At 39.8% G+C, this 27246-nt stretch overlaps 1 protein-coding gene across 1 annotated transcript; it reads right to left on the bottom strand.

Annotated features, from left to right (window-relative positions):
• Window positions 1–1808: 1808 nt before the first annotated feature.
• On the bottom strand, window positions 1809–15111 carry LOC140950042 (uncharacterized). Its single transcript, XM_073399207.1, has 8 exons — window positions 14639–15111; window positions 12464–12659; window positions 10301–10572; window positions 7555–7695; window positions 6787–7133; window positions 5071–6237; window positions 4087–4351; window positions 1809–2805 (listed from the first exon to the last, which is right to left on the bottom strand). The coding sequence occupies exons 1-8, from the start codon at window positions 14816–14818 to the stop codon at window positions 2398–2400; spliced, it is 2976 nt and encodes a 991-aa protein (XP_073255308.1). The 5' UTR covers window positions 14819–15111; the 3' UTR covers window positions 1809–2397.
• Window positions 15112–27246: the final 12135 nt, after the last annotated feature.

Below are 27246 nucleotides of genomic sequence, written 5' to 3'. Positions count from 1 at the left end.
TCAACTAGTTTTACAGGGAAACGTATGAAGACCAATGTGGGGGATTTCCATGTTGATATTGTTTCAGTTATTTATCGCTTTATTATCATTTTGCCATACACACAAAGTATACATATAAAATAAATAAAAAAAAAGATGAGGCAAGGGAGCACAAGGAAGCCAATAAGGCTTGTGTATCTAATTAATAATTACAATATTGACATCGGCAATTTAACTCTAAGTACGCACAATTTTGGAACATAGAAAATAATCATTAAATAATATAAAAATAGAAAAGGCTGAACGCGTAAGTGCAGAAACGAGAAAGAAAAGGTGAGAAAAATAATGCAAGAATAAACGAGAAAAAAAAAAGGGAAAGAAGCGCTTCAAGGGTTAATTGCAGGATACGAGAACCATTCTCGTAAGCGGCCAGCTCCAGCAGTACTGACACCTTTTTCGCGTCCACGCTTCCCGAGGGTGTCCGCTCACGAAAGCTCACACTGTACTGCTGAAAATGGCGTGGATTCGTTAGAATCTTTTTGAGTAAGACAAGTTGGTCATTAGTAATTAACAGGTCCATTAAAAACAATAATCATTCTTTTCAAAGTCATATTAAGGCTTCTTGCTGAAGGCCGTCAATTACGCATTTAACCAAATGAATTAGAACGAAAGCACTGACCTAGACATAAACTACTACGGTTTAAGATTTTCGATGGTTTCCAATGTCTGATGTCCGATGTCTAATGGCAGACATCTGATGTTTGATATTTGATGTCCGATTCGATATCCGATGTCTGATGTCTGATGTCTGATGTCTGATGTCTGATGTTTGATGTTCGACGTCCAATGTCCGATGTCTGATGTCCGACGTACGATATCCGACGTCTGATGTTCGATGTCCAATGTTTGATGTCTGATATCTGACGTCCGATGTCCGTTGTCTGATGTCTGATTTCCAATGTTTGATGTCCGATGTCTAATGTTCGATGTATGATGTCTGACGTCCGATGTCTGCCGTTTGATGTCCGATGTCCGATTTTCGATGTCTGATGTATGATGTCTCATGTATGATGTCTGAAGTCTGATGTCTGATGGTTAATGTCTGATGTCTGATGTCCGATGTCTCATTTCCGATGTCTGATATCTGATGTCTGATGCCCGATGTTCGATGTCTGATGACCGATGTATGATGTCTCACGTCTGATGTCCGATGTCTGATGTCTAATGTCTGACGTCCGATGCCCGATGTCTGATGTCCGAAGTTCGATGTCCGATGTCTGATGTCCAGTGTTTTATTCTGATGTCCGATGTCTGATGTCAATTTTCGATGTCCGATGACTGATGTTTGATGTCCCATATATGATGTCTGTTGTCCAATGTATGATGTCTGATGTCCGATGTTTGACGTCTGATGTCTTATGTCTCATGTATGATGTACGATCGATGTCCAACGCCTATAATTATACTATTAAGTAACACTGTTAATAAGACAGGGCAATAGCGCTAAAAGGAAACGATGCTAAAAATTACTAAAACACGGATAAACAATACAACTAGGAGAGTAAAATTTCGTGATGTGAAATAAAAAAGAAACATGCTAGGTCACGAAGGAAGAACAAGCGTGGCAAATAGCACGTGACTCGTATCAAGAGTCATATGATACGAAACAAGACACTGAAACATAACAAAAACTAAACGAGTTCAAGCTGAAAGGTTGTGATCTACGATCTCGCACTAAAACGTGGTACTCTGACTAAGCAGAACACTAAGCTAAAGCACTAAGCTAATGTTTTTTTTAACCAATCAGAGTGCGCATTGTATATCTCAGTGAACTTTATTATAATTTTTAATAACACAGCAAAAACAAATTTTCGTCTACACAACTGTATTGAGGTGAAACTTGAGTTTTCATTTTCTCATAAAAACTGTTTTTATTTTTATTTTTCTGAGAAAAAATGATTTTCCGTGAAAGTCTCCCTAAAATACTCGAATAATACCCGGGGGTTCTCCTGGGAATTATTGGTGGGGGTGTGCCGCTCGGTTCTCCAAATCCTGACCCTATTTCAGACCCAAAAATATCATTTTTCACGCTCGTTTTCACACCTGGCCTCTAAAATCTGTACCCCCTTTAAGACCTGACCTTTAAGAAATTAAAGAAATCATTTCATCATTACTTAGATTTAAACAGAAACAAAAGAGATTTCTTAAAGTCCATTTCGAATTCGCATATTTCTCTTTCTTTCTACCTCTTTCTACCGGGAAATCGATAAAAAAGATCCCGTAGGTCTATTGTTAGTATTACTGCATTTGACCTCAACCTTTATGGCATATAGCGAAACAGAGAGAAAAGGTCTTCACGACAGGCAATGTGAACATTAAAAAGTGAATATTAACAAGGATACTTTGATCGGTTTTAAATCACTCGGCCTCCTTTACTAACTGTTTAATTTCTTTTATCAAGACTTGACTTTCCATCGCGGTTTTCCTCACGCATGGATCAGAATCCCATAGGGACACCATCAACTTGATCCATTTTGCTGGAGGAGGGTGGTGTCTGCCTGGGCTTCCTTGTTTCTTTACCTCTATTTGTCGGTTAACCTCGTCTTGACTCGCGGAGATCGATTCAGGAAGAACTCTTTCACCAAACCACATTTCCCACATCATCAATCCAAAGCTGTACATGTCCACTTTGGAATCATAGATTTTCTGTTCGAGGCGTACCTCTGGAGCCATGTAGCGTAGTGTGCCACAACACGTTCCAGTTATCAGGGTTTTAAAGGTGGCCAGCCCCAAGTCTGCCACTCTGACTTGCTCTTGTTTGGTAACCTATAAACGAATGTTAAGAAACCGTCAGGAGAAATAGTTTTTACGCAAATTTAGCATAATGAAACGAATGAATATTAGTTATCTCTCAGTCTGATGAAAATAACTATTTCTCTTTGACTATTATTCGTTATCTTGCGTATAAATGCACCTGTTAACACTCGTTTTTTACTCAAGACTCTTGTGACCAAAACTTTCGTCATTTCAACCATATACATGAACGTTTTTAAGCCTAAAACATAAAATGGTTTTTGGAAACTCGGAAAATAGTCTCCCATGGTCAGAAAAATTGACACAACCTGATCGTACATAAATTCATTACTACAAAAACGGCAAAGGAACTGGGCCGAGTAAAAGTTCCCAAAGACTTCTGGGACTGTTACTCGGGACAGAGATAAAATTGGCTAATAGCTGTCCGGCCCGTTCCCAGGTACTATCCCAGAAACAATTGCTGGACACATTTTGGCTGCAGTTCACCTTCTTGTTTCTTCAGTGGCGAATTGGGGTTCCAAGTAGTTTGGGTAGCTTTTTACTGTACTGCTTGACAAATCGGCTGCGAATACAGCCGCTTTCCATTGCTCACCGTCGCTGGGAACTTTTCGTGACGGGGAACGATGATAAGAGGCGGCTGTAATCGCAGGCTACTTGACAAAGTTTTATTTGTAAGTTACTTCCTCCTCCCAAGTCGCTTGTGATCTCTTTGGAGATATTTGAGTTAATCTTTAAGCAAAGCGGGAGCAAAGGGAGTGATGGGATGGGGAAAAATCTTTCCCATGACTTCCCCCTCGAGCTCTGTGCTCGTTCCCATCAATCCCATCATCCCACAATCGCCCTTCTCGCTTGTCTCCGGCACTCAAGTCCGTGCTCCCCACCACGCCCTGGGTAGCCTGTGGAAGAGGAAGTATAGGTATAATTTGGTCATATGGACGACTGACGCTTTATTTTAAACTAGCGATATGTTTTAGGGAAAACTTGCCCCTGTAGATTCATTCAGCGGTCAGCGCCCCTAATTGTCGACTCTGAGAAGGACTCCACTAAAATATTATAATGGCCACGCAAAGTAAGTCCATACGAGTTATTTTAACCATTATTTGCACGTTACTGAGCAGAACAAGCATAAGTTCCATTTCAGTAGCAACACAGGACATTGTTTACAACAAGGGGTCCAGTGTACACACACACACAAAAAAAAAACAGTGGACTATGCAAGGTTAATCGTTTGCGTCCACGGTTTGAAAGGCTACAGGGAGAATTTTGGACCGTGTAGTAATTGAAATGACTTACTAAAACATTAGCAAGCTTAAGATCCCGATGAACGATGTTCTTGCCGTGAATGAAATCCAGAGCACCTAAAATGTCAATACCCCATTGGCATGTGATAGCTGCTGCGGTGTTTGTCTCCCACGGTATTTTTCCCCTGTTTTCGAAGATGTGATTCTTGAGACTTTTATTGCACAACTCAAAGACGAGGGCCAAGGAACGCAGCTGGTAGTTCTGGACATCCATAACTACTCCATATAACGCCACTATATGGATGTGGTTTAGTTGCCTGCAAAGAAATAGTTTTCATCTCTTTAAATAGTCTACAAACTATCATTCCAAGACGCAAAAGTAACCCTTTTCCCGAGAATCAAAGCTTAGTTCTATTTTAGTTCTTATTTCAATATGATCGCAGGTAATAGCGGTGCTCGGGTTAATATTTGCTGGGTAGAAACCCTACCCCATTTTAGTCTATTCTGTGGCCAATTATAAACCCCATCTTAGTCACTTTTGGGCAAATGTAATTTTCTCGATCCCAACTGAGTCACTTTCTATTTATGTATCTACCTTATCAATCCTTTAAATAGGTCATCCTAAAATGAATTGACCCATTTTTTAAGGTTAATGAAGAACACTTTACTTTTCATCTACAGTACAAACATTCTGGTACGTTTGCTAACCGCAAATATGAAGACTGAACTTTCTTATCCCAAAAATCCGAAAACGTGCGACCCCATTCTATTAACTCTATTCAAAATGCAATCCCATTATAGTCAATCCAGTCGTGAAAATGCGACCTCATCTAGCGGCACTTCCCCATTAGCCTCTTATAAGGAAGTTAGCCCCCTGGCAAAGTGTGACGTTCGGGAACACGAAGAAGAGCCTCCTTTCCCTTCCCTCCTCCAAAAGTTCCTTCCAAAGACATGGAAAGAAGGAAGGTCGTCAACGGAAGTGAATCGACTATAAGCCTAGGGCGAATTAACTCTTCTGTGAAAGAAACTCGCTTACATCAATATTTCTGCTTCTTTGAGGAAGGCTGCAACGTTTGACGCCTGAAGAGTTCCTTTCAGCTTTTTGACAGCTACTTCTTTAGTTCCTTCACGCCCTGAGAGGCTGATCTCTCCCTTGTAAACTTCGCCAAAAGAGCCATCTTCAAGTTTCTCTTTTTCACTAAGAGTTTTTTTGTCAATTTCGCAGCCAGGAGACATCACATGTATACCATGCTGAATTGCATCAAAGGTTAGGTTTTGACTTATCTCCTCAAGCTTTGCGTACAAAGGACTAAGTTTCCTGACAGTTCTTTTTCGTGTATCTTCATCTTCGCTTTTGGTGAGATGCTGGCATTTCTTCTCATATTTCTCAAGCAGCCACTGATAGCATCTCTTGATGCTAGATATGCGTTCCCCCTCTTCTGTAAATTCTTGCGAAACTCGATCGAAAATTACTTGATCAATGTTTCTCCGAAGGAAAAGCGTGGATAGTTCTTTTAGGACTTGGCAGGAATCGTTTCTCAGATGCCTTTCGTTCAGGATTCTGTCGACGGCCAAATATCCAATTACCGGTGCAGATAAGACACCTGCAGCCAAACCAATGGGGAACAGAACTGGCATGAAAACGACGCTTGTCAGGAAAATGAATTTCTTAACTCTTGCGTCCAAGGGAGAACGGTCTTCAACTTGCAATAATACTTTGTCCGTACGCTCGCCAACAAGGACCAGATCGATTTCTCGTAAGTCTCTCTCAAATTCGAAGAAACCTTGACGAAATCTCTGCTCAAGGTCAGCGTGAGCTTTGGAAAATAGCTGTTCCCTCTTTTCCAGTGTCTGTAGAATTTTTTCGAACCGTCGTTCAAGACATTGCTTGTAAATATTTTTCAGTCTTTCCACATTCCCTCGTTGACTGTCGTCGATTTGCGGCAGATCCTTTTCTTCCCACGTGCAAAACGCGCTTTCTACTTCATCCTGTTGTAAATAGGACTTGACTTGCGCGGAAATATTCTTCACGTGTCTGGAGAGTGCTTCGTCAGTCTCCTTTATGAAGGCGCCGTCCTTGAGTTTTTGCAGCTTTACTTCAACGTCCTTTTGAGCTTTGAGTCGATCTTCTTGGGTCCGTTTTGCATTGTTAACTTCACCTTTCACCTGGTCCGATAAGGACTTGAGACAGCCACTATTCATTCTGGTGAATTGTGAAAGAAAAGTTGGTTTCAGCTTAAAATACGGAGAAGTCTGTTAGTAAAAGGACCCCATTTTAAAGGAACACGAATGTCCGTAAGTCTTACAAATATCCTCACATATTTTCTGTAACTGTAGACACGAGCAAGGGTTTAGTGAATGATTATGTCTGCTTAATAAGTAGCTCAAAACTCTTTTAAAAAGTCTCTGCCTATCTGTGCTGTTGATAGTTTCAGCTGTTTACTAAATTTTCACACCTTAACACGGAGAAAATCCCGCAATTAACTGTTCAAAGTCATTTCTTTTTGCTGCTTTTTTCCACGTTGCAGCTCTATAACAGGAAACGCCTTTACTTCTTCCACCGCACTTAATTGACGTGTGATTGATGCAAAGATAAAATTAAAGAGTTTTAGGGGATTTTATGTCCGAAGATAATGAACTTAGAAGGATTGGCAAGTTTCGATTTTAAATTACGGTGATGTCACACGGAAACTAGGAATATTGACGACTGAAGAGATGTTCATATTAATCACTCCCGAAAAATTCAAATTACCTGTAGAAGTGCTCGGTTTTCCTCTCGAGACAAAGTGGAAGAAGGCGTCGTAGTCCATTTATTAGACTGCTTAAATCATCACTCATCACATCGAACTTCTGCTGGAGTTGGGCCGCAGTGAATACTGACATTTCAATTATCTGGGATTTCTCATTTAGGTTAGGGATTTCCTTCTTAAGTTTGCGGATGATTTCATTTTTAAGTTTTTCCTTGTCTGACGGATTGGTCTTTGTTAACCTTTGCACGTCGTCCCACTTGTTGCACACGAATAAAGCAGACTCGGAAGTGAGGCCCTCACATCTGTCTTCTCCGTAGAGTTTTTTCCATACCCTCACAATACGTATAAGCTAAAAAAATAAAATAAAATAGAAAACCAAACCACTGTTTTTGAAGTATTGGTCCAAATATACATGAGAGGCTTACCATTGGTGCACCCGAAAATTTTTTCGTTAAAAGCGCAGGTTCAATTCTAATGGTACTTTCTCCGGTCGGTCGGATCTAACCGAAACTTTATACCCTCTCGTTTCCAGAAATTCTTGTTTCCAGTTCTGCCTCACTGGAAGGTAATCAAAGTTTCGCTCAAAACGTAAATGCTACGCTTCGGTCTGTCCATCCCTCCGATAGGTATGGTATAACGTCAATGAACCAGCTTGTATAAGAATCCTTTTGAAACTGGGAAGAGCATAAGTATAAAGGACTCCAAAACGTTTCTTCCTACTTTCTTAAGACGAACACGTCACTACAAAATGGCTGCTATGTTCAACTTACCCTGTCGTCGTGAACTCCTCCGGCATTCGGACTGTTGATTACGTAGATAAAGGCAAAGGCTTGTGGCAAAAACTCCAACGCAATGTTACAGACTTGCTCCGAATCGCCAATGCCAGGACTGTCTACAATGACCACACCTCCCTACAAGAGAAACAATTAAGCGGGAACAGTGCTGGAAGTTACACCAAGGAAGTGCAAAGCTCTTCTTAGTACGTGTCAAAATTAGACAGTTATCTTCTATCAAAAACGTACAAAATGATTTTGAATCCATAACTATCAGGGGCGTAGCCAGGTTTTCGACTAGCTGTAGGCCTGGCTGACTTTCATTTGACTAGTACGCACTGACTTCACCTATACTTTGACCTCTTTAGCTTTTTAGCCAACCCCAACATCGCATAATTTATAACAAGCGGTAGAGTGGTCAAACCAGACAGTTGTGGGCCCGGGCCTACAATTCTGTTGGCTGGCTACGCCCCTGACCATTGACTATTAGTCCAACTAGTAGTCTATGATTAATGCTGCTTCTGATTGGTTGAGCTACTAATAGGCTGAATCGCGTTTTGCTAGCTAAAGTTTTTTTGTCTCGATATTTTTGACCAACTAGTTGGATTTTACTAAAACAATTATTCCTCTCGCCCTCATGGCCTCTGAGTCAATTGCTCATTCGGTCCTCGGCCTCATGGGCCATTGCCTCAGAGCCCATTCGGGCTTGAGGAATAAGTGTTAAATACACCCTCAGTGATCTTGGTGATTCAAGCAATCTGATTGGTTCGCTATCTCGGACTATTATACACTTAATGTCACATCCCGAGGGAAACAGTTAGTTTTCTTTTCCTGAGAGTCCTGATGTTTCCCGAGACGAAGTCGAGGGAAACATCAGGACTCGACGGAAAACAAAACTAACTGGTTTCCCCGGGGACCTGACATTAAGTGTTTTGTTATATTTCTAGACTTTCACTTCAACAGCAACAAAAGAATAACCGGAGCGAACCAAAACAGTCGATTCGGTAATTATAACAACACAAATTTAATTCTTAAACCACTGAATGAATGATTTACGAAAGTACTTTCCTTATATTATGTGCATCTTTTTCCTCCACTAGCTGCCGTTTCTCTTCCGGGATGATTTTAAAAATCGTTGCTTTTTAGCTTGAGGCTTCGTGTTTGTGTTCAAGTTGTTGTGTTCATTCACGACAAAGAAAACTAGCAGTGTTTTCCCCCCTTCTGTCACACCACTTTCTAAAATACGTTGATCACGCGCCGTAATGTAGCCCGAGCGGGATACATTGCTTGATCTATCACGATCGGGATACATCTGATTTTAGTCCAGGCCACGTGACTAAGAATCGACCAGTGGCAGTCCCTGTTTAGTTGATTAAAAGTCCAGGAATATAACAAGATGTTATATTCACCGCGCTAGGCGGTGAATATAAGCCAGACAAAATCGCTGTCGTGAACTGGGTGTTTTGCCAACTTCAGAGTGAGGACTTTTTTAAAATACATGAATACCCCAGAGTTGATGATTTTGAAGGTAAGAAAAGACTTCATGATGTTTAAACAGCGTGATTTTATTGCGAAGTGATTTACTGTGGTTGACTTTCATACGCTCGAAGCAATGTTTTTATTGACCACTACAGAGGAAAGGAGGCCTCTTTGTCACTGTTATGTGAACTCGGGATTTCCTCGCAAGACCAATTTTGCCTGGAAATAGAAGTTAATTTATGGAGAAAAAAAGGAAAGTAAATATTTTGGAAAACTGTACGTGCCAGCAAGTTAACATGGCAAGGTGCACTGCACTGCAGATAAACAACGCTCACGGTGAGTTGACAGAAGCAAATAAAGCTCTGTGTTTCTTCTCATAACGTGGAGTTATTTAAACTTTCAACGTTTTCTTTTCAATCGTTGATGCTAAAGCTTACAAAAAAAATTAAAAGTATGATTTGCCACGTTTGAAAATACTGTAAAGATCCAACTGTTGTGCATCTGCTGTTTACGGCTACATGTTCACGCATGAATTCACCCGTGAATCAAACTAATCGTTTTTTTCATGGTTTCCTTTCTGATTCTGTTGAGATCACCTCGTGTGTATATACTAAAACAATTATTCACCTCAGGCTCAGTTAATATTGTTGATTATTATTCATTCAAAATATTTCCACGATTTTGATTGGCTAAAAGCACACGCATAATTCACCATAACCAGTTGCTGATGACCAAATTTGGAAGAATTTTGCGTTTAGCGAGGAAATGACGTCAAAAATGCAGCGTTTTTGCAGGATAATGCACTGTTAACCGATACGATCTGGGGACAAGGTTGTGTTGTTCTGGTTGTGAAACAAAAATGGCGGACATTTCACTCGTTTCAAGAGTAAGAACTAGGCAAAATAATAGCTAAAACATGACAAGAACAGCAAGAAAACAACTCGAAGAGCGACATCCGCTATTTGGAGAATATTTGCGGAGCTGAACAACCCTAAACGTGCACTATCGCTGATGAACTTAACATCGATGGATCGATGGAGGTAAGCAAGTTTTAGCTGTGTTTTTAAACTAGGAATTATTTTGAATGAATAATAAAACAATTATTGAATTCAGCTTTCGTATCATATGAAGAAGTATGGAGATCTCGGAGGGTGTTATCCGCCTCGGCCTACGTCGTCTACGGATAACACCCTCCTCTATCTCCATAATTCTTCATAAGATACTCAGCCTGGTTCATTAGTTGTTAAATTATACGTTAAATTACCTGCAACAGTGAATTAGGTGTCTTGATTTCAATTTTTTTGCACCAGTCTCTATGACCGGTTGGTTTTTCGACGTACTGTTTTAAGGTATCAGACTTGATATTCCCTAGTATAAGAGAGGGCGTTCCTTCTCTAGCAAAATGTATGACTGCTTCTTGCTTGGCTCCATAAGATATTTCACAGATAGTAAGGGTGTTCTCCAATAGGCTAGTTGGAAGAACTTGTTCATTTAGTAACAGGTTTATCAGGCTAGTTTTCCCTGCGCTGGTCTCTCCTGTTGAATATAAAGTTGAACTTAAAAGTCGTCCTACGTCAGTAAGCGTTAGAGAGCTTTAGATTCTAAGACGAGTACGACTACGAGTACGAGATTTTCTCAATACTTAAGTAGTGGTCGCGCAAGAACCAATGTCATTTTGGCGGAAAAACGAGGTGGCGTCGTTGTCACTTCACTACGAGTCCCGTCTTCTAGTGAGGACGGCAAATCGCTTGTGCGTGATGAACTGTTTTGTCGTGATCTTCACTAACATCAATGTTTTCTGGTCTTTTACAAAAAGATCTTTTTAATTTAAAGTGGAGTTTGGCGAAAAGTTATTTAAACAAAACTATTGTCACGCTTGTCACACAAGGTTTGCTGTCAGTTCTTTCCTCTCCCGTCCTGGTCTTAGCGAAGTGGCGGAAACAAGATGTCAACTGATAGCAGTTTTATTATTTTGCGATCGGGAGAGGGCGTAACCTCTCTCACGGAAGATAACAGTCTTAAATTTTCTAGAGAAAAATGGTAAAATGAAGCTTTTCGAGGAGTCTATATTTTGAGAATACGCGAACGTGCTTTAAATCAAATCTCGTACTCGTAGTCGTTCTCGTCGTCGAATTTATAAAAGGTCTCTAGTGTTTAATATCGTCATATAGAAAGGTCAGTGCTTTACCGCTTGCATAAAATTGTTTGGGCTGGGGAATTGATTTTATTATTTCTAGTAGCTAACTTAGTCAAATAAAGTGATTTATTAAGGCCATCCCCATAAAATGTTTCGTTTCCCATCGCCCCATCTCTTGTGATGGTGGGTCGGTCGGTCGGGCAAAAAAAAAAAAAAATTAGAAAATCAACACTTGAAGGGGTTTGGGTACCAGAGAAGGCCCGGCTGCTAAGTTAGAAAGCATGGTTACAAAGTCAACTCGAGAACGTGGTCTTTTCGACTATTAAATGTGTAAACAGCCTTTAAAAACGTAGTATCCACGTTAATTAAAGACAAGGACATCACATCATACCAATTGTTGTTAATAAAACAAGATCTTGTGCTTGTAAATTAAAGTACTTGCTTCTTTGACTAGTGAATCTGGAATTTTTTTTTTTACGTTTCGAAAAAAGTGGATCGGTCGGGCGATGGGAAACGAAACATTTTATGAGGATGGCCTAAAGGGATATATACATTTAGTGTGATTCATAGATTTTTATGGAAGTAATAGTCTTCAAAACTCTTGGTAAACATGGGTAAAAACGATCCTTTTAAATCTGCTTAGACTGCGAGCAGTCTCTTGTTTTTCTTTGCAAAGTTACTGCAGGCGAAACCTAAGCAAGTGAGCGGCAAAGCCGCGAGCCGCTAGAAACTAGGGGTAAGCCCACGAAGAAAAAATAAGAGACTGCTGACTCTTTTGTTTTGTCTGGGGACAACAAAGCTGTCAAGGTAATTTAATTAATCAATTAAACCCGAGTAACTTGAAACCATTTATAAATAGAACATAAACAACTGAAAAAATTACAATTTCTTTAAATCCGGTAAGATTGCCTTAAATTCGTTTCCCTTGAGGAAATTTACAGCAGTTTCCTCCTGTAAGTTATCCTTAAAAGTTTTATTACTGTGATTACTGCTTGGTTCGCTATTGTTTACAGTTGGCTGTGACGCGTGATTATTTTTATTGCTTGCAATCTTACCACAGACCAGTCAATTAACTGTCAACAGCTGTGCAATTGACCAATCGGTTACTCCGTTTCTGGGCTGACGAAGGGTTTGTTTACTCCAAAAGAGTCAGCAGTCCGTCTTTTCTCGTCTGGTCTCAATCCCTTATTGAAAAAATAACGTCGTGGTTTGCAATCGCGCTGGATGAGATAAGAACTAGACGGATTTTAAGAGAAAAGGCGGACTGCAAGCAGTATAAAATCTGCTTACCAGCTACGAGAACTGTGAATTTCTTCTTTTTGAGATCCTTGTTGCATGTTTTAGCCTTGTTCACAAAGTCGGCCTCTTCTTGCAGAGAGAATTCTTGCGTATCGGAAAGAACTTCCTTTATTTTCGAATAATAGTCCTTTAAAACATGCCTTCGCTTACGAGTTTGCTTAAGGTCTTTCAGGATCTTGTCGTAACCCTACAAGAACAAATAAGGTAATGAATAACATTCAGGCAACATTTTCCCAAGAAATTGTTCCCCTCGTTAAGCAAAAGGGATACAGTCTTACTCTCTTACAACAGACAATGCAACCTCTGGACCGACACTATATGTCCGTTCAATCTACGTATTGGACAAACGTCACCCCGTTGCGTGACATACTTATCATTGTCATCATTCACTTCCTTAACACTATCATAATCACCTTACTTCCTGGTTCTTACTTTTGTAATAACTTCCCTTCGCGCTAAATCAGGAGTATTTTTGGAAGAATTTGTTCATTATGAAAGCAGGCCCAAGAAAAATGGAAATGAAGATGCCGGGTTCTCACGTTCTTACATTTTGTCACAACATCGTCTATACATTTCATTTTTTATATGTATCGCTCTCTGCTATCCCCTTATTTATCCTAAGGACTGGTTGCTTGGGACAAGCTGCTTATTCTCCCAGGGGGGTAATCAACAAATTCTTATACGAGGAGGCTCCGCCCCGAAGGTCCAACCCCTTACCCTTTTATATGTCATTTTCACGAAAAAGGTACCCCTTTTGTATACCTTACATTGACGAATCGTACTCCTTTCACATACCTTGTTTAGAACTTTGCATCCCCTTTAACTGCTGTAAATGCACTGTCTTTTAAATAGGAATCAATCAGAAAAATAGGGCGTTTTCTCGACTTTTTAAAGCTATAACATTCATGTGTTAGCCCTTTGGGCCCTTTCGCGGACCAAAATAACAGATTTCCCTACCCTTTTATATACTTTAACTAGTGAAATCCCTGCCCTTTCATATACCTGCAGCCTGAAAAAGGTATCCCCCCAGGGCGGAGCCGTGTAGGCCATTATAAGCAGCAACCCCCTCCCCCCGCCCAGGCTTGTGCTACAGAAGCGCGCCCTTCGTTTAATCTATTTTTCTAAGACAAGGAAGCATGCCTTTCCTCTGTTCGTTTCCTCTAATCTCCCTCCAATGAGTTTGATTTATTTTGAACCCTTTTCCTCCTTAATGTATAATATTTCATGTAAGTTTACACCAGCAAGCATTTGCTCTTTCTTCATCAAAACAGATGAAGTACACGGATATAAAAGGAGGTCTTCTAAGTCAGGTATCTTCTACATCAATATTTCAAAAACGAATCAACAACTTGATTTATTTATTTAGCTTCGCCTAACTAGAAAACAATTCTTACATACATGTTGTAGTTAATTTTTTATCTTAGGCAATTTTTATTTTTCAGTTTGATACAACGTCATAAGAAGACATTACCATTCCCTGCTAGCAGAGGTCTCTCACGATCTTCCTCTCATTTTTGCGCAATGTTTGTTAACAATAAACATTCAACGGTTACTCTGTACTGTGATAAAGTTTCTTGTTGTTAAGGAAGCTAAGGAAGCGGTGCTGTACTTTGTGCAAGACTTGTAGGCGAACTTTTGACAGCTAAATGTATTAATTTATCTTTATTAATCGACTACAGTACGTATCTCAAGGACGTGATCCAATACTACTGTTGTCAATCCAGTCCGGCTTCCGCTTAATAGAGGATAGAAATTAGCCAAATACAATTTATTTTAGTGTCCGCGTCCGCGTCCGCTGAATAGAGGTATCCGCTGAATAGGGGTTCGTAACTCACGACGGATAACTCACCAACTTGCCGGTCCCCGTTATAAAGGGAAATATCAGACGTTAATTTCGGGACCCGGCTTAGTGTCTGCTTAATAGAGGTTATCACTGTATATAACTAACGGCTGAAGCTACTTATAGGTAAACAGGGAAAAAAAGACACAGACGGAAGTTCAAATTGCTGAAACCAGCGCGACAGCGAGGGTAGGAGATCTGTCCCCGCTATATTGCACCTGGGACAGATTGTTCTCCAGGTTCTGATGTCGGCAGGGTATTTATTTTCTTGGCGGGACTTGTTCGAATTTGAAATGGAACGTTTTAAGAACATAAGAAAAGCATACCTCCAGTAAAGTTCCATTCCTCTTTTCCAATTCTTTGATCCTCAAGTCTCGAGCTTTTGCCATGCTGTCCATTGTCTCCCCATAATCTTTGCTGTCCACTCGGAGAAGCTCTAAATCTTTTGCAAGGTCTGCAATAGTCTGTTTGCAAGTAAGACTCCTTGGTGGACCTCGCTGCGCCATTTTAAGTTGCTTTTATGCACTTTTAGATTCAACTTTCTCTGACGACACAAAATGTGTCTCAAAAGCCTTCAGAGGCAAGCTTACTAGCACTACTTATACATATGCTTGCACGGTTTGAAATGACGCTAACTTCTTGAAGGATAATGGAAAAAATGAAAACTATAAACAGGATGTCTGAAGACCTTTGGCTTTTGTGTCTGGAGAACGAGACACAAATAAAACATATTTCCGTCCAAATATCGTCTGACAGGGTATGAAATTACACTTACTGTAAACTTCCTCTTTCAACCCCTGGGCCTATACAACTTCGTGAGGGGTTTTATGAGAGCTTAAACGGAGGGCTCATAATGGGACTAAATAAGCTTTTCAAAACAAGCTACGTAACAGTGCTGATCAGAATACGTTTTGAATAGACCTTTTTATGGTTTTTTTAATTGATTGATTTATTGGTTGTTTTACCTTTGACATGGACAAGTTAGGACAGACTGTTAGGAAAATCCGTCGACACCACTGGAAAAAGCCTAGCTTGAAAGTGATTTGTTGAAAACTAACAGAGATATAGCTCCTTTAAGTCGAGAAATTTTACAGAGGTTTGTATGGTGGGGGTACAAACTTCTCTCCACAATACAAATACTGTAGATGGACCCATAACAGGAAAGACTTATAAGTGGGGAGGAGGAGGCTTCATAATAGAAATCACATAACGGTACGTACATAATTCTAATAATTACAACGAAGTCCTCATCGACGTTACGAGTGCTTAATAGTTGAACTAGAGCAGAATACTAGTGTGAGACCGATTAAACTGGATTAAATCTTGAAGATTTCTAGCTACTCAGAGTTTCATTCCTCTTGCCAAGCAATCATCAGGCAACAGTTGCCCGATTATTGTCTGATGATTGCTTCCCAAGAAGCCTGAAACGCTGAGTAGCAATAAATGTTCAAGATTTAATCCAGTTCCATCAGTCTACTTGTAATTCTAATAATTATGTATCAATGGAACTCCTTTCATCGACGCCTGACTTGTTAAGACACTCAGCACCGATAGAAAAGAAATGACTCATAACATCTATTTGCCAGATTTCTTACTAACAAGCAGAACAACAGTTATGTTTACAAAAACTAAAAAAAATTAGTTGTACAAAACCTAAGTTCTCTAAAAAGACTTAAAGGCCAACGAAACTTCCTTCCCCGGTGGCGAAGAGCCAACGACCGCGGTAAAACGAGAGAACTTTTTTTAAAACTAAGGCTATGATTTTCATTCACAACGCTTAGACCATATGGTGAGGGGTTAAAGTATTTTGAAATCGTCGTCAAAATCACTGACGCTGTGACCATCATGAGACAGGCGATGAAACGAAGCTGTCATCGATGAGACAAATCACTTTAATCATTAATAGTTTTAATATGACTATGATAAATAATTCCTTTATTTACCCTCGGCATCCCCCAGTTTTTTAGAGCTCTTGATCAAATGCTAGTGAGACCAACAACTGAAACAAAGATTTGTCACCCCAAGTAAACGAATCCAAGACAGTCGTGGATTCTGGATTCCAAGCAGGGAATTCCGGATTCCAGGTACTGGATTGCAGTCTTTGTCAGTGGAACTTGGATTCCGGATCCCAATCTTTCGCGGGATTCCGGATTTCAAAAACCCCGGATTCCGTTTCCACAAGGAAAAATTTCTTGGATTCCGGAATCCGGAGTCCCTTCATGAGGCGAAACAAACACAGTCAAACCCCGTTACAACGGACACTGAAGGAGCCATAGAAAGTGTCCGTTTTAGGGGGGTGTCCGTGTTAAGCGAAAAGCGAGTCATGTTATTTAAGTCAAATAGACACCCCTTACTAGAGCAAAACACTAAAGAAATAATAGAGGAAATATTAGTATCGTCAAATTACACATCTCTAACCGACGGCTTGGTGAAAAAACCGTCATTCTGCAGACTAACTCTACGGAAACAATAATCAAAACTCAACAAAACCGTTTTTCTGCCTACAGTCGATCCTCCACTAACGGCCACCTCTCTACAACGGCCATTTTTTTGGCGGACAGTCCATACATTCACTCTTGTGAACAACCTTTCTACAATGGCCACTTTCGTCTGTCCCCTAGGTCGTCGTTGTAGATAAAGTTCAACTGTAACTCGTTTGATGCTAAAATAGTCGGAAATTGACGTCTACAAGTCATCCTATTCGGTGTACTGTAGCGCCGGGAGCAACCGACAAGCAGCCAACAGGGAAGAAAAGTCTATTACAGCACACACTTGAAAATGAAGTGTCCACATTAAGACCGTTAGCGAGAAGTTAACTTTTTATGAGAATCTGTTCATTGGGCAAAAAACAAGTGTCTGTTGTCCGCACGGGTGTCTTTATTAAGCGGGTTAAGTCGTTCCCAAAATTAATCTGGTGATCTGAGAGAGCAAATTTTCGTCAAATGCCAATAACATTTTCCAGAAAGTTCAAGAAACCATTACCTCTGTCATAATACTTTATACGGTGCAAAATCACTGTGATGAAGAGTACCGCAAAGCTTATCAAAATTTTCCTGATTAATTATCGCTTGCATGTATCGGCCTGAAGATAGGGTTTAAACTGCTCAGTATTGTCGTCTATACAAAACACTCAACACTTTGGAAAATCTGCAAATGCCCCACGGTGGGGCCGGGCGCTCATACAAAAACCCATTCAATCTTTGAAGCAAGGACCAGTTTACAAAAAAGAAGGACCGGATACTAGTAAAGGATCTAATAAGCAATAAGTGAAAATATAAAACAAAAGAAGCAAGGCTGATTTTACAGTCGGGAATGTATATACTTTTTGCCAATATTTCCGAAGGCACAGCCTTCCTTCTTCAGGGTCTTACATATAATGAAGAGGTTAGGCTAAGACGTTACAATTTGAAATAAAGAATAGAGTGCAATATGATACTATAACATCACGTGAAAATTTTAAAAAATGAACGTTAAAAGTATATGAAGACAATTAAAACCGTCGAAGTAGTGATTTGAAAGAAATTTAAAATGTAAAAATAGTATAAATAAATGATGACAAATAGAAGAATTGAAGAATGTATTACATTTCATCTTTCTTATTCACACCTAATGGTTCAAGAGTATTACCTCTCTCGATGAGGTATGCTTCTCTAGCTTTTCGTACACTGTCTCTATTACATTTAATGAGCTCTAGTGGGATAAGTGTGATGTCGTTAGCAGAGTGATCATTAGTAGCGGAGATCCTTGCGCGCGAAGCGCGCGCGAGCGGAGCACCATAACTAAGATAATTTGGTAAACTATCCATCCGAGAAATTTTGGTTATGAAGTCAGCGTACGTCCGTCCGCGCAGACTCTCCGGGTAGTGGAAAGTAGTCCGCATGGACTCTTGGGGTAGGGGAAAGTAGAAATTTTTTGGCGGGAAATCGCATGGCGCAACTTCGCGCAGTTATATCGCGCAACTGGTTTTGAAAAAAGAAATTTCAAGGCAACTTAGCAAAAAGAGTTTTCGACAGAGTCTTGATAACTTTTTATTGCAACTTACGAAAGCTATTGTGTCAACAAACAACAGCAGAGAGATTTTAGCGTGTAGACGACAGGTTTTAATCTAAGAGCAAAGAGAAGGTGAACGGCAGAGAGCAAGAGTCAACACGCGTATAGCAAGCGAAGTCGATCGCCAAAGAGAGCGCGTTAGAAGTAGAAGAAGAAGACAAAATTTTAGCAAAGAAAGTCGGCAAGTAGAGAGAGTCAGGGCGAGAAGAAGGAAAGAAAATTATAGTGAAAAACGCCCGCAAGCAGAACGAGACAAAGCTAGAATGAATAGACAAAGGTAACGCGAAAGAGAAATACAAAGGCAAAGAGAACGGCAGCAAAATAATGACATGATGGCAGAAAGTATTGTGTTAATGTCACTATGGCCCCGTGCTATTAACATTTTTATTTCAAACTGATCTCGGACGCGAAAATTCAACCAGTCATTTAAAAATACAAGCAGGGAAGACAGAGGCTATTCACTTTTCCCACCATAGTCGCGCGTTGATCACGCTCTACGACCGTCCAATTTTTATGTTCTGATTGGTCAAAATTTGACAGGTGAGTTCATGCAGAAAATTTATACAGCATCTTGAAACTTGTTTACTTTGACAGCCGAAGCTGACAGAGTTTTTTGTCAACTTGAGATGTTTTTTACTGTCTTTTTCCACTGAGTACATAAAATGAAATACAGCTGCTATCTACAGTCTTCTGTTATTCATGGCTGGTTTGTTGATTGAATTTTTGGTTGAGAAATGCGCCGCTTGTCAAAGTTGGAAATCCGATTTCGGATGGATGCGGGTTGAAAAGTCCCTCGAGCGATTCTGGCCTTACTTGAAAGCTTTCAGGAGCTGCAACTCGAATGGTAAGCCTGAGTAACTATTGTACACAGCGTATTTGTTTGTTTTTTTTTTATATCTAATTTCATGAAGTCAAATGCAGTTTATGAGGCTAGTTTATGCCCGTTTGTATTAAGATCTGAGACAATGATCTGATCTAGTACGAGGTTTGATTTAAGCTTACACAGCTTACAGAGCTTTAAATAGCCGTTAGTCGATATTTTCTCTCCGCCAATATAAAGAAAAAACGTTCCGTAGAGTATTAGAGTTATAATTTTGGCTTTAGAAAGAAAGCTTTGAGCAGTTTTCTTGCCTCTAGTTCATTTTTGAAAACAGTAAACACCAGGAAGCCGGCTAAAAGCTTAAAGACTCAGGATTTTTAGAGACGCTTTAATACTTGTCTTGGTGAATGAAAATTGTTGTCTCTGTAAATGTTTCACCGAATTACATTTCTTTTATTGGTTGTTAGTAGTCTATTGCAATTTTAATCGCTTTGCCGTTTCAGTTCAGTCGTTCATAAAAAAAACGCTCTCAGGAGTACTCAAAATGCCGTTCGTATCAAACGCTTTTTAAGATTACACATCGTTATAAAACCATTATATAAAAAAAAATAAACAGAATAAATTCTTTATTATGTTGAAGCGTAACTCTTTTAATGTTCTCTGAAAATTTAGCGCTTGTCGAAAGTGGGAAGCGGCTGGCCTTATAGGTGATTTTGGAAATTCTTTGAACGGTTTGCTAAAAGCCCAAGCGTGCTTCGTACGGTTCTGGATATTGAATGAGTGCAATTTGTCTTGACAAATTGTGAAATACTGCATTTTGTCTGAGGTCTGCATGATAAAAACAGCGCCTCTTATTACTGTTTCACCTCAGATGTGATGTACAAAAAGTATGAAATGTTGGTTTACACGCATCCAGAGTTGTTGGCAAGATTTTGTTAAGTAAACTTGTCGAACGCAAAAAATTCGGCCTGATTTGTTTTCCAAGAATTCCTTTTCCAGGCCTAATCTACTGTGATTAAGAGCCATTATGGCTCTTAAATGTGATCGAAGATAATTGTTATTTTTTGTTTGTATATATACGGCCATCAGTTCCATGTAAGATTTTTTTTCACTCTAAAATCACTTGACCTTAGCGTTTCCCTTTAAAATCACCTATGTGCCCTTAAGTTAACTGATTTGTGGATTACAAGTTTATTGTTTGATTTAAATTACAAATTTATTAATGGGAGCTTCGCTTTTAGCCCTGTCTAAATCTATATATTAAGAAAGTGTTCTCAGACTGTGGTGGGTTTAGAGATATTAGATGGGTTGTCAAGTGGTCTGCAGTGTTCGTTGAAACGGCCTTTGAGTCGTCGTTTGGTTTCACCTATGTATTGTTTGGAGCAGTGGTTGCAATGTATCATGTAAATGACGTTTTTGGAGTGATAGGTCGGGTTTCGCCTGTAGAGGGGAATGTGTATGAAGTTTGTCCGTCAGATATATATTTAAAAGAGAGACAGTTTTTTTCCGCATGGGTATGAGTCCCGGGGCTGGTTATGTTGTGTGAGATTGCGAAGTTTGGCCTTAATTAAAAATCGCTGAGGTTACCACTACGTCTATAAGCTACAATGGGTGCAGTTTTAAAGACGTTATAACAACGGGGGAATGAAATAAGGACGTGACAGTGTTTGCGAATAATGGATCAGATGGAACGAAGGGCTGTGATGTAGGTGATAACGAAGGGAACACGATCTGTTTTGTCCAGTGTGGAAGTGTCATGGGGCGTAGGTGCTAAACTGGAACATCTTGGGCAGCTACCCGAAAACCCCTTGCTTGTCACCCTAGACGTGTATAGGTCTAGGTTTATTAATAGCGGAGCTCTGGCGCGCGAAGCGCGCCTGCCGAGCACTATGGGTAAGTAAATCTACCCATCCCAGAAATTTGGTAATCACGTGACCGTACACCGCCCGCCCGCTGCCCGTCCGTCCGCACCACAGAGAAACCAATGTTCAATCCCACACTTTCTAGCTAGTTTGGGAGAACAGGAAGAGTGATATTGCACACATATTGCACATCAATGTTGTGATCAATTTACAGCTGTCAAAACAGGGTCCCGCTGACCAGTATCACCTGACCGTACCGCGGGCTCAGGTGTGGACCCATCGAGCTCGAGTATTTTTTGAAGTTATCCGCTGACAAGTTACTAGTTTTCAAATGACTGCAGGCTCAAGTTTAATTTTTTCAATTCATATGAAATATGTTGTGTTTTATATGTGCCGCACAAGAAAAATTTTGATTTGAAACTGACCTCGGAAGCTAAGATTCAGCCAGTTTTTACAGGCAGGGAAGACATACCAGTTGCTTTTGACTTTTCTCACCAAGGTCACGCGTTGGTCACGCTCTACGTCCAATTTGTATGCTCTGATTGGTCAAAATTTGACAGGTTAGTTCGTGCGGAAAAATTATGCAGCATCTTCAAACTTGTTTACTTTGACAGGTAAAGGTGACAGAGTTTTGTGTCAACTTGTGATGTTTTTAACTGTCTTTTTCCACTGAACATTGTACAAAATGAAATTCACCTGCTATCAAGAGTCTTCTGTTATTCATGGCTAGTTTGTTTATCGGGTTTTTGGTTGAGAAATACGTCGCTTGTCAAAGTCGGAAATCCGATTTCGGATGGCATCGTTTTCGTGTTCCACCTTGCTTGATGCGTGAGAGGTTTGATAAGTCTGAAGCGATTTAGTTTTCAGTGCATCTCGAGTGGTAAGCCTGAGCAATTATTTTATTTGATGTTTGTTTTTTATATCTAATATCGTAGGTGACGAATTACTCCTTAATTTTGGCGCGAAATTTCAGCGTTAATTTGTAATTTCACATGTGAAATTACAAAATTGCCATGGCATCCTTCCGCACGTCTCAGTGTCAAGATGGCGACGAAAATTTAAAATGTCATGAATGAAGAGGTCAGGGCAAAAAAAGACGCTTTAGAAAACCTGAACACACGAAAGAGCACATCAAGAAGGATTCTAACAGGTATTTTGTTGAAAAACTCTGAACTTAAGCTAAATTTAAGCTCTAAACGTTCGAGAGAGTGCCGGAGTTCTCGATCGATACGATTCAGGATAAACATGTCAAAAATCCAAGATTGCTAACGTAATTCGTCACCCATGATATTAATAGGTAATCAAATGGTATACTCGTGAAATTAGGGAATAATTTCACTTGCGTTTTGTCCAAATCCTAATCTATGTATCTTTCTTTCGTTGGTCTTCGGAAAAACACTGCAAATGACAAAGAAACTCGTCAAGATGATCCGGTGCAGGCATGTTTTTTATCATATTTGTGGAGGAAATTACTCATTTTCTCTTAGGCAAAACATCTCGAATCTCTGCCAGTCGATTTTCGTCTTCTTAACTGTGTACTACGATAAAATTTTCAAACACTGACTAGAATCCTCTTCGATAAGATTACGAGTTAGTTTCTTCATCACCTTCGTTCACAAATAAACACAGTTTTAAATGTTGAAGGACAAAGTCAAAATCTAAGTCCTCAAGGTCGATAGACGTCTTGTAACTTAATTTCAACATTTTTCCCGAGGTAAAGAGGTTTAGAGCTCCGAAATGAGCATTTTCTTTGAAATTTTGGTCCGGACCGCAAATTGACCAATCGCATGGCGAAAACAGACTCAGCCATATAATAATGTCAATTACACGTATATGTCTATATCATATTTGCTATGAAACTTGAGAAATTACTTAGCAATCACAGCTTTGTGTCAACAAATATGTCTCCCAAGCATTATACGAAACGTTACAGATCACAAAAATGAAATCTGGAAAACTGTTAGGCTAACAAGTCTGTCCATCTGTTCCTCATTTTAACAACAACAACAATTTTTATTTATATTCCCTCTTTTTTAGTTAAACCTTTTAATGGTTTGAGCAGTTATTTTTTTGTTTCACTGAGATTGGAGGTGGTTTCAACTGCTGAAATTTTGATAAGTTGCGTGACAAAGCTTCTTTAAGTTGCTAAGTACTGGTTATTGATAAGTGTTTCAACAACCTTAGACTTGGGGCCAGGGCAGCTTACCTCGTCTTACTATCTGTATTCTCCATCACAATCCTCCGTCTTGGATAGCCTTAGCACAGTAAAACACTCCAACTTTCAAATTATGCTTGCGCATCACGAGGTTTCTGTCTCACACTCTGCTCAACTGTGTCAGAAAAAGGTCGCTTTACGAGGGAAGCGATCGATTACTGAAGGCCGATGGGTCGATAAACACACATAACAGCCCTTAGATTTCTTGTGGTGCAATCGGAAAGCAAAAAGATACAGACTCCACGCTCCTAGAACCTGCAGATACAGAAGCTGGCAAATTTGAAGCCGTTGCAATCACTTTCAAAATGGACGCCGAAAAAAAAGACCGAAATGAGCATGAGCAAAAGAAAAGTCCGCTGACCAGCACTCCGCTCTGTTCTAGGCCACATTCTCTATTGTTTTCTCCCCGGCTTGTTTTCTCAGTCTAAGATCATTTTATTTTTACGCCAGTACTGATTGAAATTAATCTGGCAAATACCGACCGCTGTTGCATTTCCCTGTAGTATTCTTAGGGTGATTAGTCCATTGTTTTGTCTGTTCAAGAATCCCTTCAAATCTGTTAGTTTTTAAGCAAGAACTCGTTGTTTCGCTTTTAGTTGAATTCTTCGTCACAATGCGGATGATGAGTCGAGTCCCAGAAGTCGAACCTGAGTAAATTTTCTAATACATGCCTTGAAAGTTCGACTTAGTATCAGTTACATCTTTAATAGGAAGACTTATGATGGGCCTAAGTAGGCGCGGGAGCGGGAAAAAAGCGACAAGTAGAAAGAGATTTGACTCCGCCAAATCGTTGAAAGAATCATATCAGAATAAAATCGTCTACATATTATTAGGATATTATGTGTGTTTATCGACCCATCGGCCTTCAGTAATCGATCGCTTCCCTCGTAAAGCGACCTTTTTCTGACACAGTTGAGCAGAGTGTGAGACAGAAACCTCGTGATGCGCAAGCATAATTTGAAAGTTGGAGTGTTTTACTGTGCTAAGGCTATCCAAGACGGAGGATTGTGATGGAGAATACAGATAGTAAGACGAGGTAAGCTGCCCTGGCCCCAAGTCTAAGGTTGTTGAAACACTTATCAATAACCAGTACTTAGCAACTTAAAGAAGCTTTGTCACGCAACTTATCAAAATTTCAGCAGTTGAAACCACCTCCAATCTCAGTGAAACAAAAAAAATAACTGCTCAAACCATTGAAAGGTTTAACTAAAAAAGAGGGAATATAAATAAAAATTGTTGTTGTTGTTAAAATGAGGAACAGATGGACAGACTTGTTAGCCTAACAGTTTTCCAGATTTCATTTTTGTGATCTGTAACGTTTCGTATAATGCTTGGGAGACATATTTGTTGACACAAAGCTGTGATTGCTAAGTAATTTCTCAAGTTTCATAGCAAATATGATATAGACATATACGTGTAATTGACATTATTATATGGCTGAGTCTGTTTTCGCCATGCGATTGGTCAATTTGCGGTCCGGACCAAAATTTCAAAGAAAATGCTCATTTCGGAGCTCTAAACCTCTTTACCTCGGGAAAAATGTTGAAATTAAGTTACAAGACGTCTATCGACCTTGAGGACTTAGATTTTGACTTTGTCCTTCAACATTTAAAACTGTGTTTATTTGTGAACGAAGGTGATGAAGAAACTAACTCGTAATCTTATCGAAGAGGATTCTAGTCAGTGTTTGAAAATTTTATCGTAGTACACAGTTAAGAAGACGAAAATCGACTGGCAGAGATTCGAGATGTTTTGCCTAAGAGAAAATGAGTAATTTCTTCCACAAATATGATAAAAAACATGCCTGCACCGGATCATCTTGACGAGTTTCTTTGTCATTTGCAGTGTTTTTCCGAAGACCAACGAAAGAAAGATAGAAGCGACTCCGAGCCAGACACAATAGGGCCATTTATACGGGGAAAAATAAGGCGCGAACTGGACCATTTATACGAGCATGTCTTATCTAAGACGAAAACAGCTCGTATAAATGGTTCGCGTCTTATTTCTGTTCTTGGCTCGTTTTTATGTGAATGAACTGAACTTACTTTTTAAGTGTAAGTTTACAATACGAAGATAGCAATTTGATTATTAAATATAAATTGTGATAGTTAAAAGGGGCTACTTACACCAGCAGATGTCACACATTTGTACAGAAGGTCTGCTATCGCCTTCTCCTAACATAATAACAAGAAATCCTTTTCCTCCGCGATGGACCAAGTGTTTCTTTTTGCCTTTAACGGTGAGCTCATAGTAATTGAGCTAAGAAAAAAATAAAGCAAAATAGACAAGAAAACGAAAACGCGTTGTATTTGTAAACAACTTTTCCCCGCCAGTAGCCTGCCAGTCCGCTGCGGGGCAAGCGATGATTTTCCCGCTTAAAATGAACGCATGCGTACTATGCATTCGCGTCTTATGTAAGATACGAAGGTCATTTATACGAAGTTTTTCTCGTCTTAGCTAAGACGCGTCTTATCTAAGAACAGGTGTTAAGGGCTGTTCTAAAATAAGACGCGACTCAGCTAAGACGCGTTGTTTACAAAAACAACGCGTTTTCGTTTTCTTGCCTATTTTGCTTTATTTTTTTCATAGCTCAATTACTATGAGCTCGCCGTTTTTACAAGGACCAACGGAGGAAAGATGGAAACGACTTCGAGAAAGACGCAGTGCCCGGTTTCCAAAATACTCCAGCGTTACATTAAAGAACTGAAACTTACAGCGCTCTTAGTTTTGACCAAATAAACTTTTTCAACATGGCGAATTTGTTTTCACTTTTTCGGAAACCCTTGTTGTGTGCTATTGTTTTCGTGAGCCAATAAAAACTTTCTTTCTTGACGCCTGTCAAATGATTGTCAAATCGCGCGTCATGCACTTGTTTCCGGTCCCCCAAACTGGAAGAAGCCATATAATAAACATCTTATTTATTAGCCTCGCTTTTTCGGTCCGTACTGTAAATTACGGATCCTCGTTTTTTTCCATCGATTTATGGCCCGCGCGCTTCGCGCTTGGGCCATAAATCGATGGAAAAAAACGAGGATCCGTAATTTACAGTACGGACCGAAAACTCTGCTAATAAGAGGTATTTATCACAGTTGATTTCACATTACTTTACTGCGTCGCGTTGCAAAGTTCGTTGGCAAATTGGGTACTACGTTACAAATTAGCCAATGCCATGGCGACTTGGGGAAGCAAATTGCGAACTTCGCGACGCAGTTGTCAACTCTGGCACCACTGAACTTCATAACTTCATATCTTTGTTTGAAAGCAGGAAACTGCAACATAATGAAGCCGAATCCTTTTTCTAAACAGGGCAAGGCGTTGCCGTGTGAGGCCGGTGAAATGATTGACTGTAGAAAAATGGTTAGAGCGTTCGAAACCATTCCAAATAGCGCACCAGTTTAATTTACCGAAAAAGACGGTAGCAAATATTGTCGATCGGTTTGTACATACATCGAGCCTCTACACAGAGTTTTGTAAACAGCAAAGACCAAGTATGTATACTACTGAAATACAACGGTTAATCGAAAATCAGGTTATTGTCCCGCAAAGGTTCGATAAGTTGTGTATTGACACGCGATTTGGGTTACTCATACAAAAAGTTGACAATAGTTGAGAGCTTATAATATAATGCTTGACTGAGAGCGCTCAAGAAAAACTTGAAGAATATTAAGATGTTTGCAGTAACTGTGATCCCAGGAATAGGCACTTCTTTGAAAAGAGCTCAGTGTTTAAAACAACTGGGAAAAGAAGTTACTGTCGAGCAAACTTGTGAAGTTCAGTCGTACCAAAGTTGACAACTACATTTCACGGGTTTACAATATGTTTTCATCACGGATTCTTGAAATTTCGTCCTGTGGTAGTAACCTGGTAGGTGGTACAGTATAGTATGTCCCGTGCAAGCAAGCAGCCTATCCTGCCAGATTTGTGAACCAAGTCGATTACGCACAATTACGATTATTTAAAGTGTTCATTTCACCTATGGTTTATTTG

This window comes from Porites lutea, chromosome 10 (genome assembly GCF_958299795.1).
Source record: "Porites lutea chromosome 10, jaPorLute2.1, whole genome shotgun sequence".
Taxonomy (NCBI): Eukaryota; Metazoa; Cnidaria; class Anthozoa; order Scleractinia; family Poritidae; genus Porites; species Porites lutea.
The sequence above is the reverse complement of the archived record's forward strand: the minus strand, read 5'-3'. Positions and strand labels throughout refer to the sequence as shown.

Bases quoted from the DNA above. Each gene is read 5' to 3' on its own strand.
- LOC140950042 (XM_073399207.1), bottom strand. From the start codon at position 14,818: ATGGCGCAGCGAGGTCCACCAAGGAGTCTTACTTGCAAACAGACTATT. The intron at 12,660-14,638 runs GTATGCTTTTCT...TTGTTCTTGTAG, and splicing joins GGAATGGAACTTTACTGGAG to GGTTACGACAAGATCCTGAA. The intron at 7,134-7,554 runs GTAAGTTGAACA...TTATTTTTTTAG, and splicing joins GAGGAGTTCACGACGACAGG to CTTATACGTATTGTGAGGGT.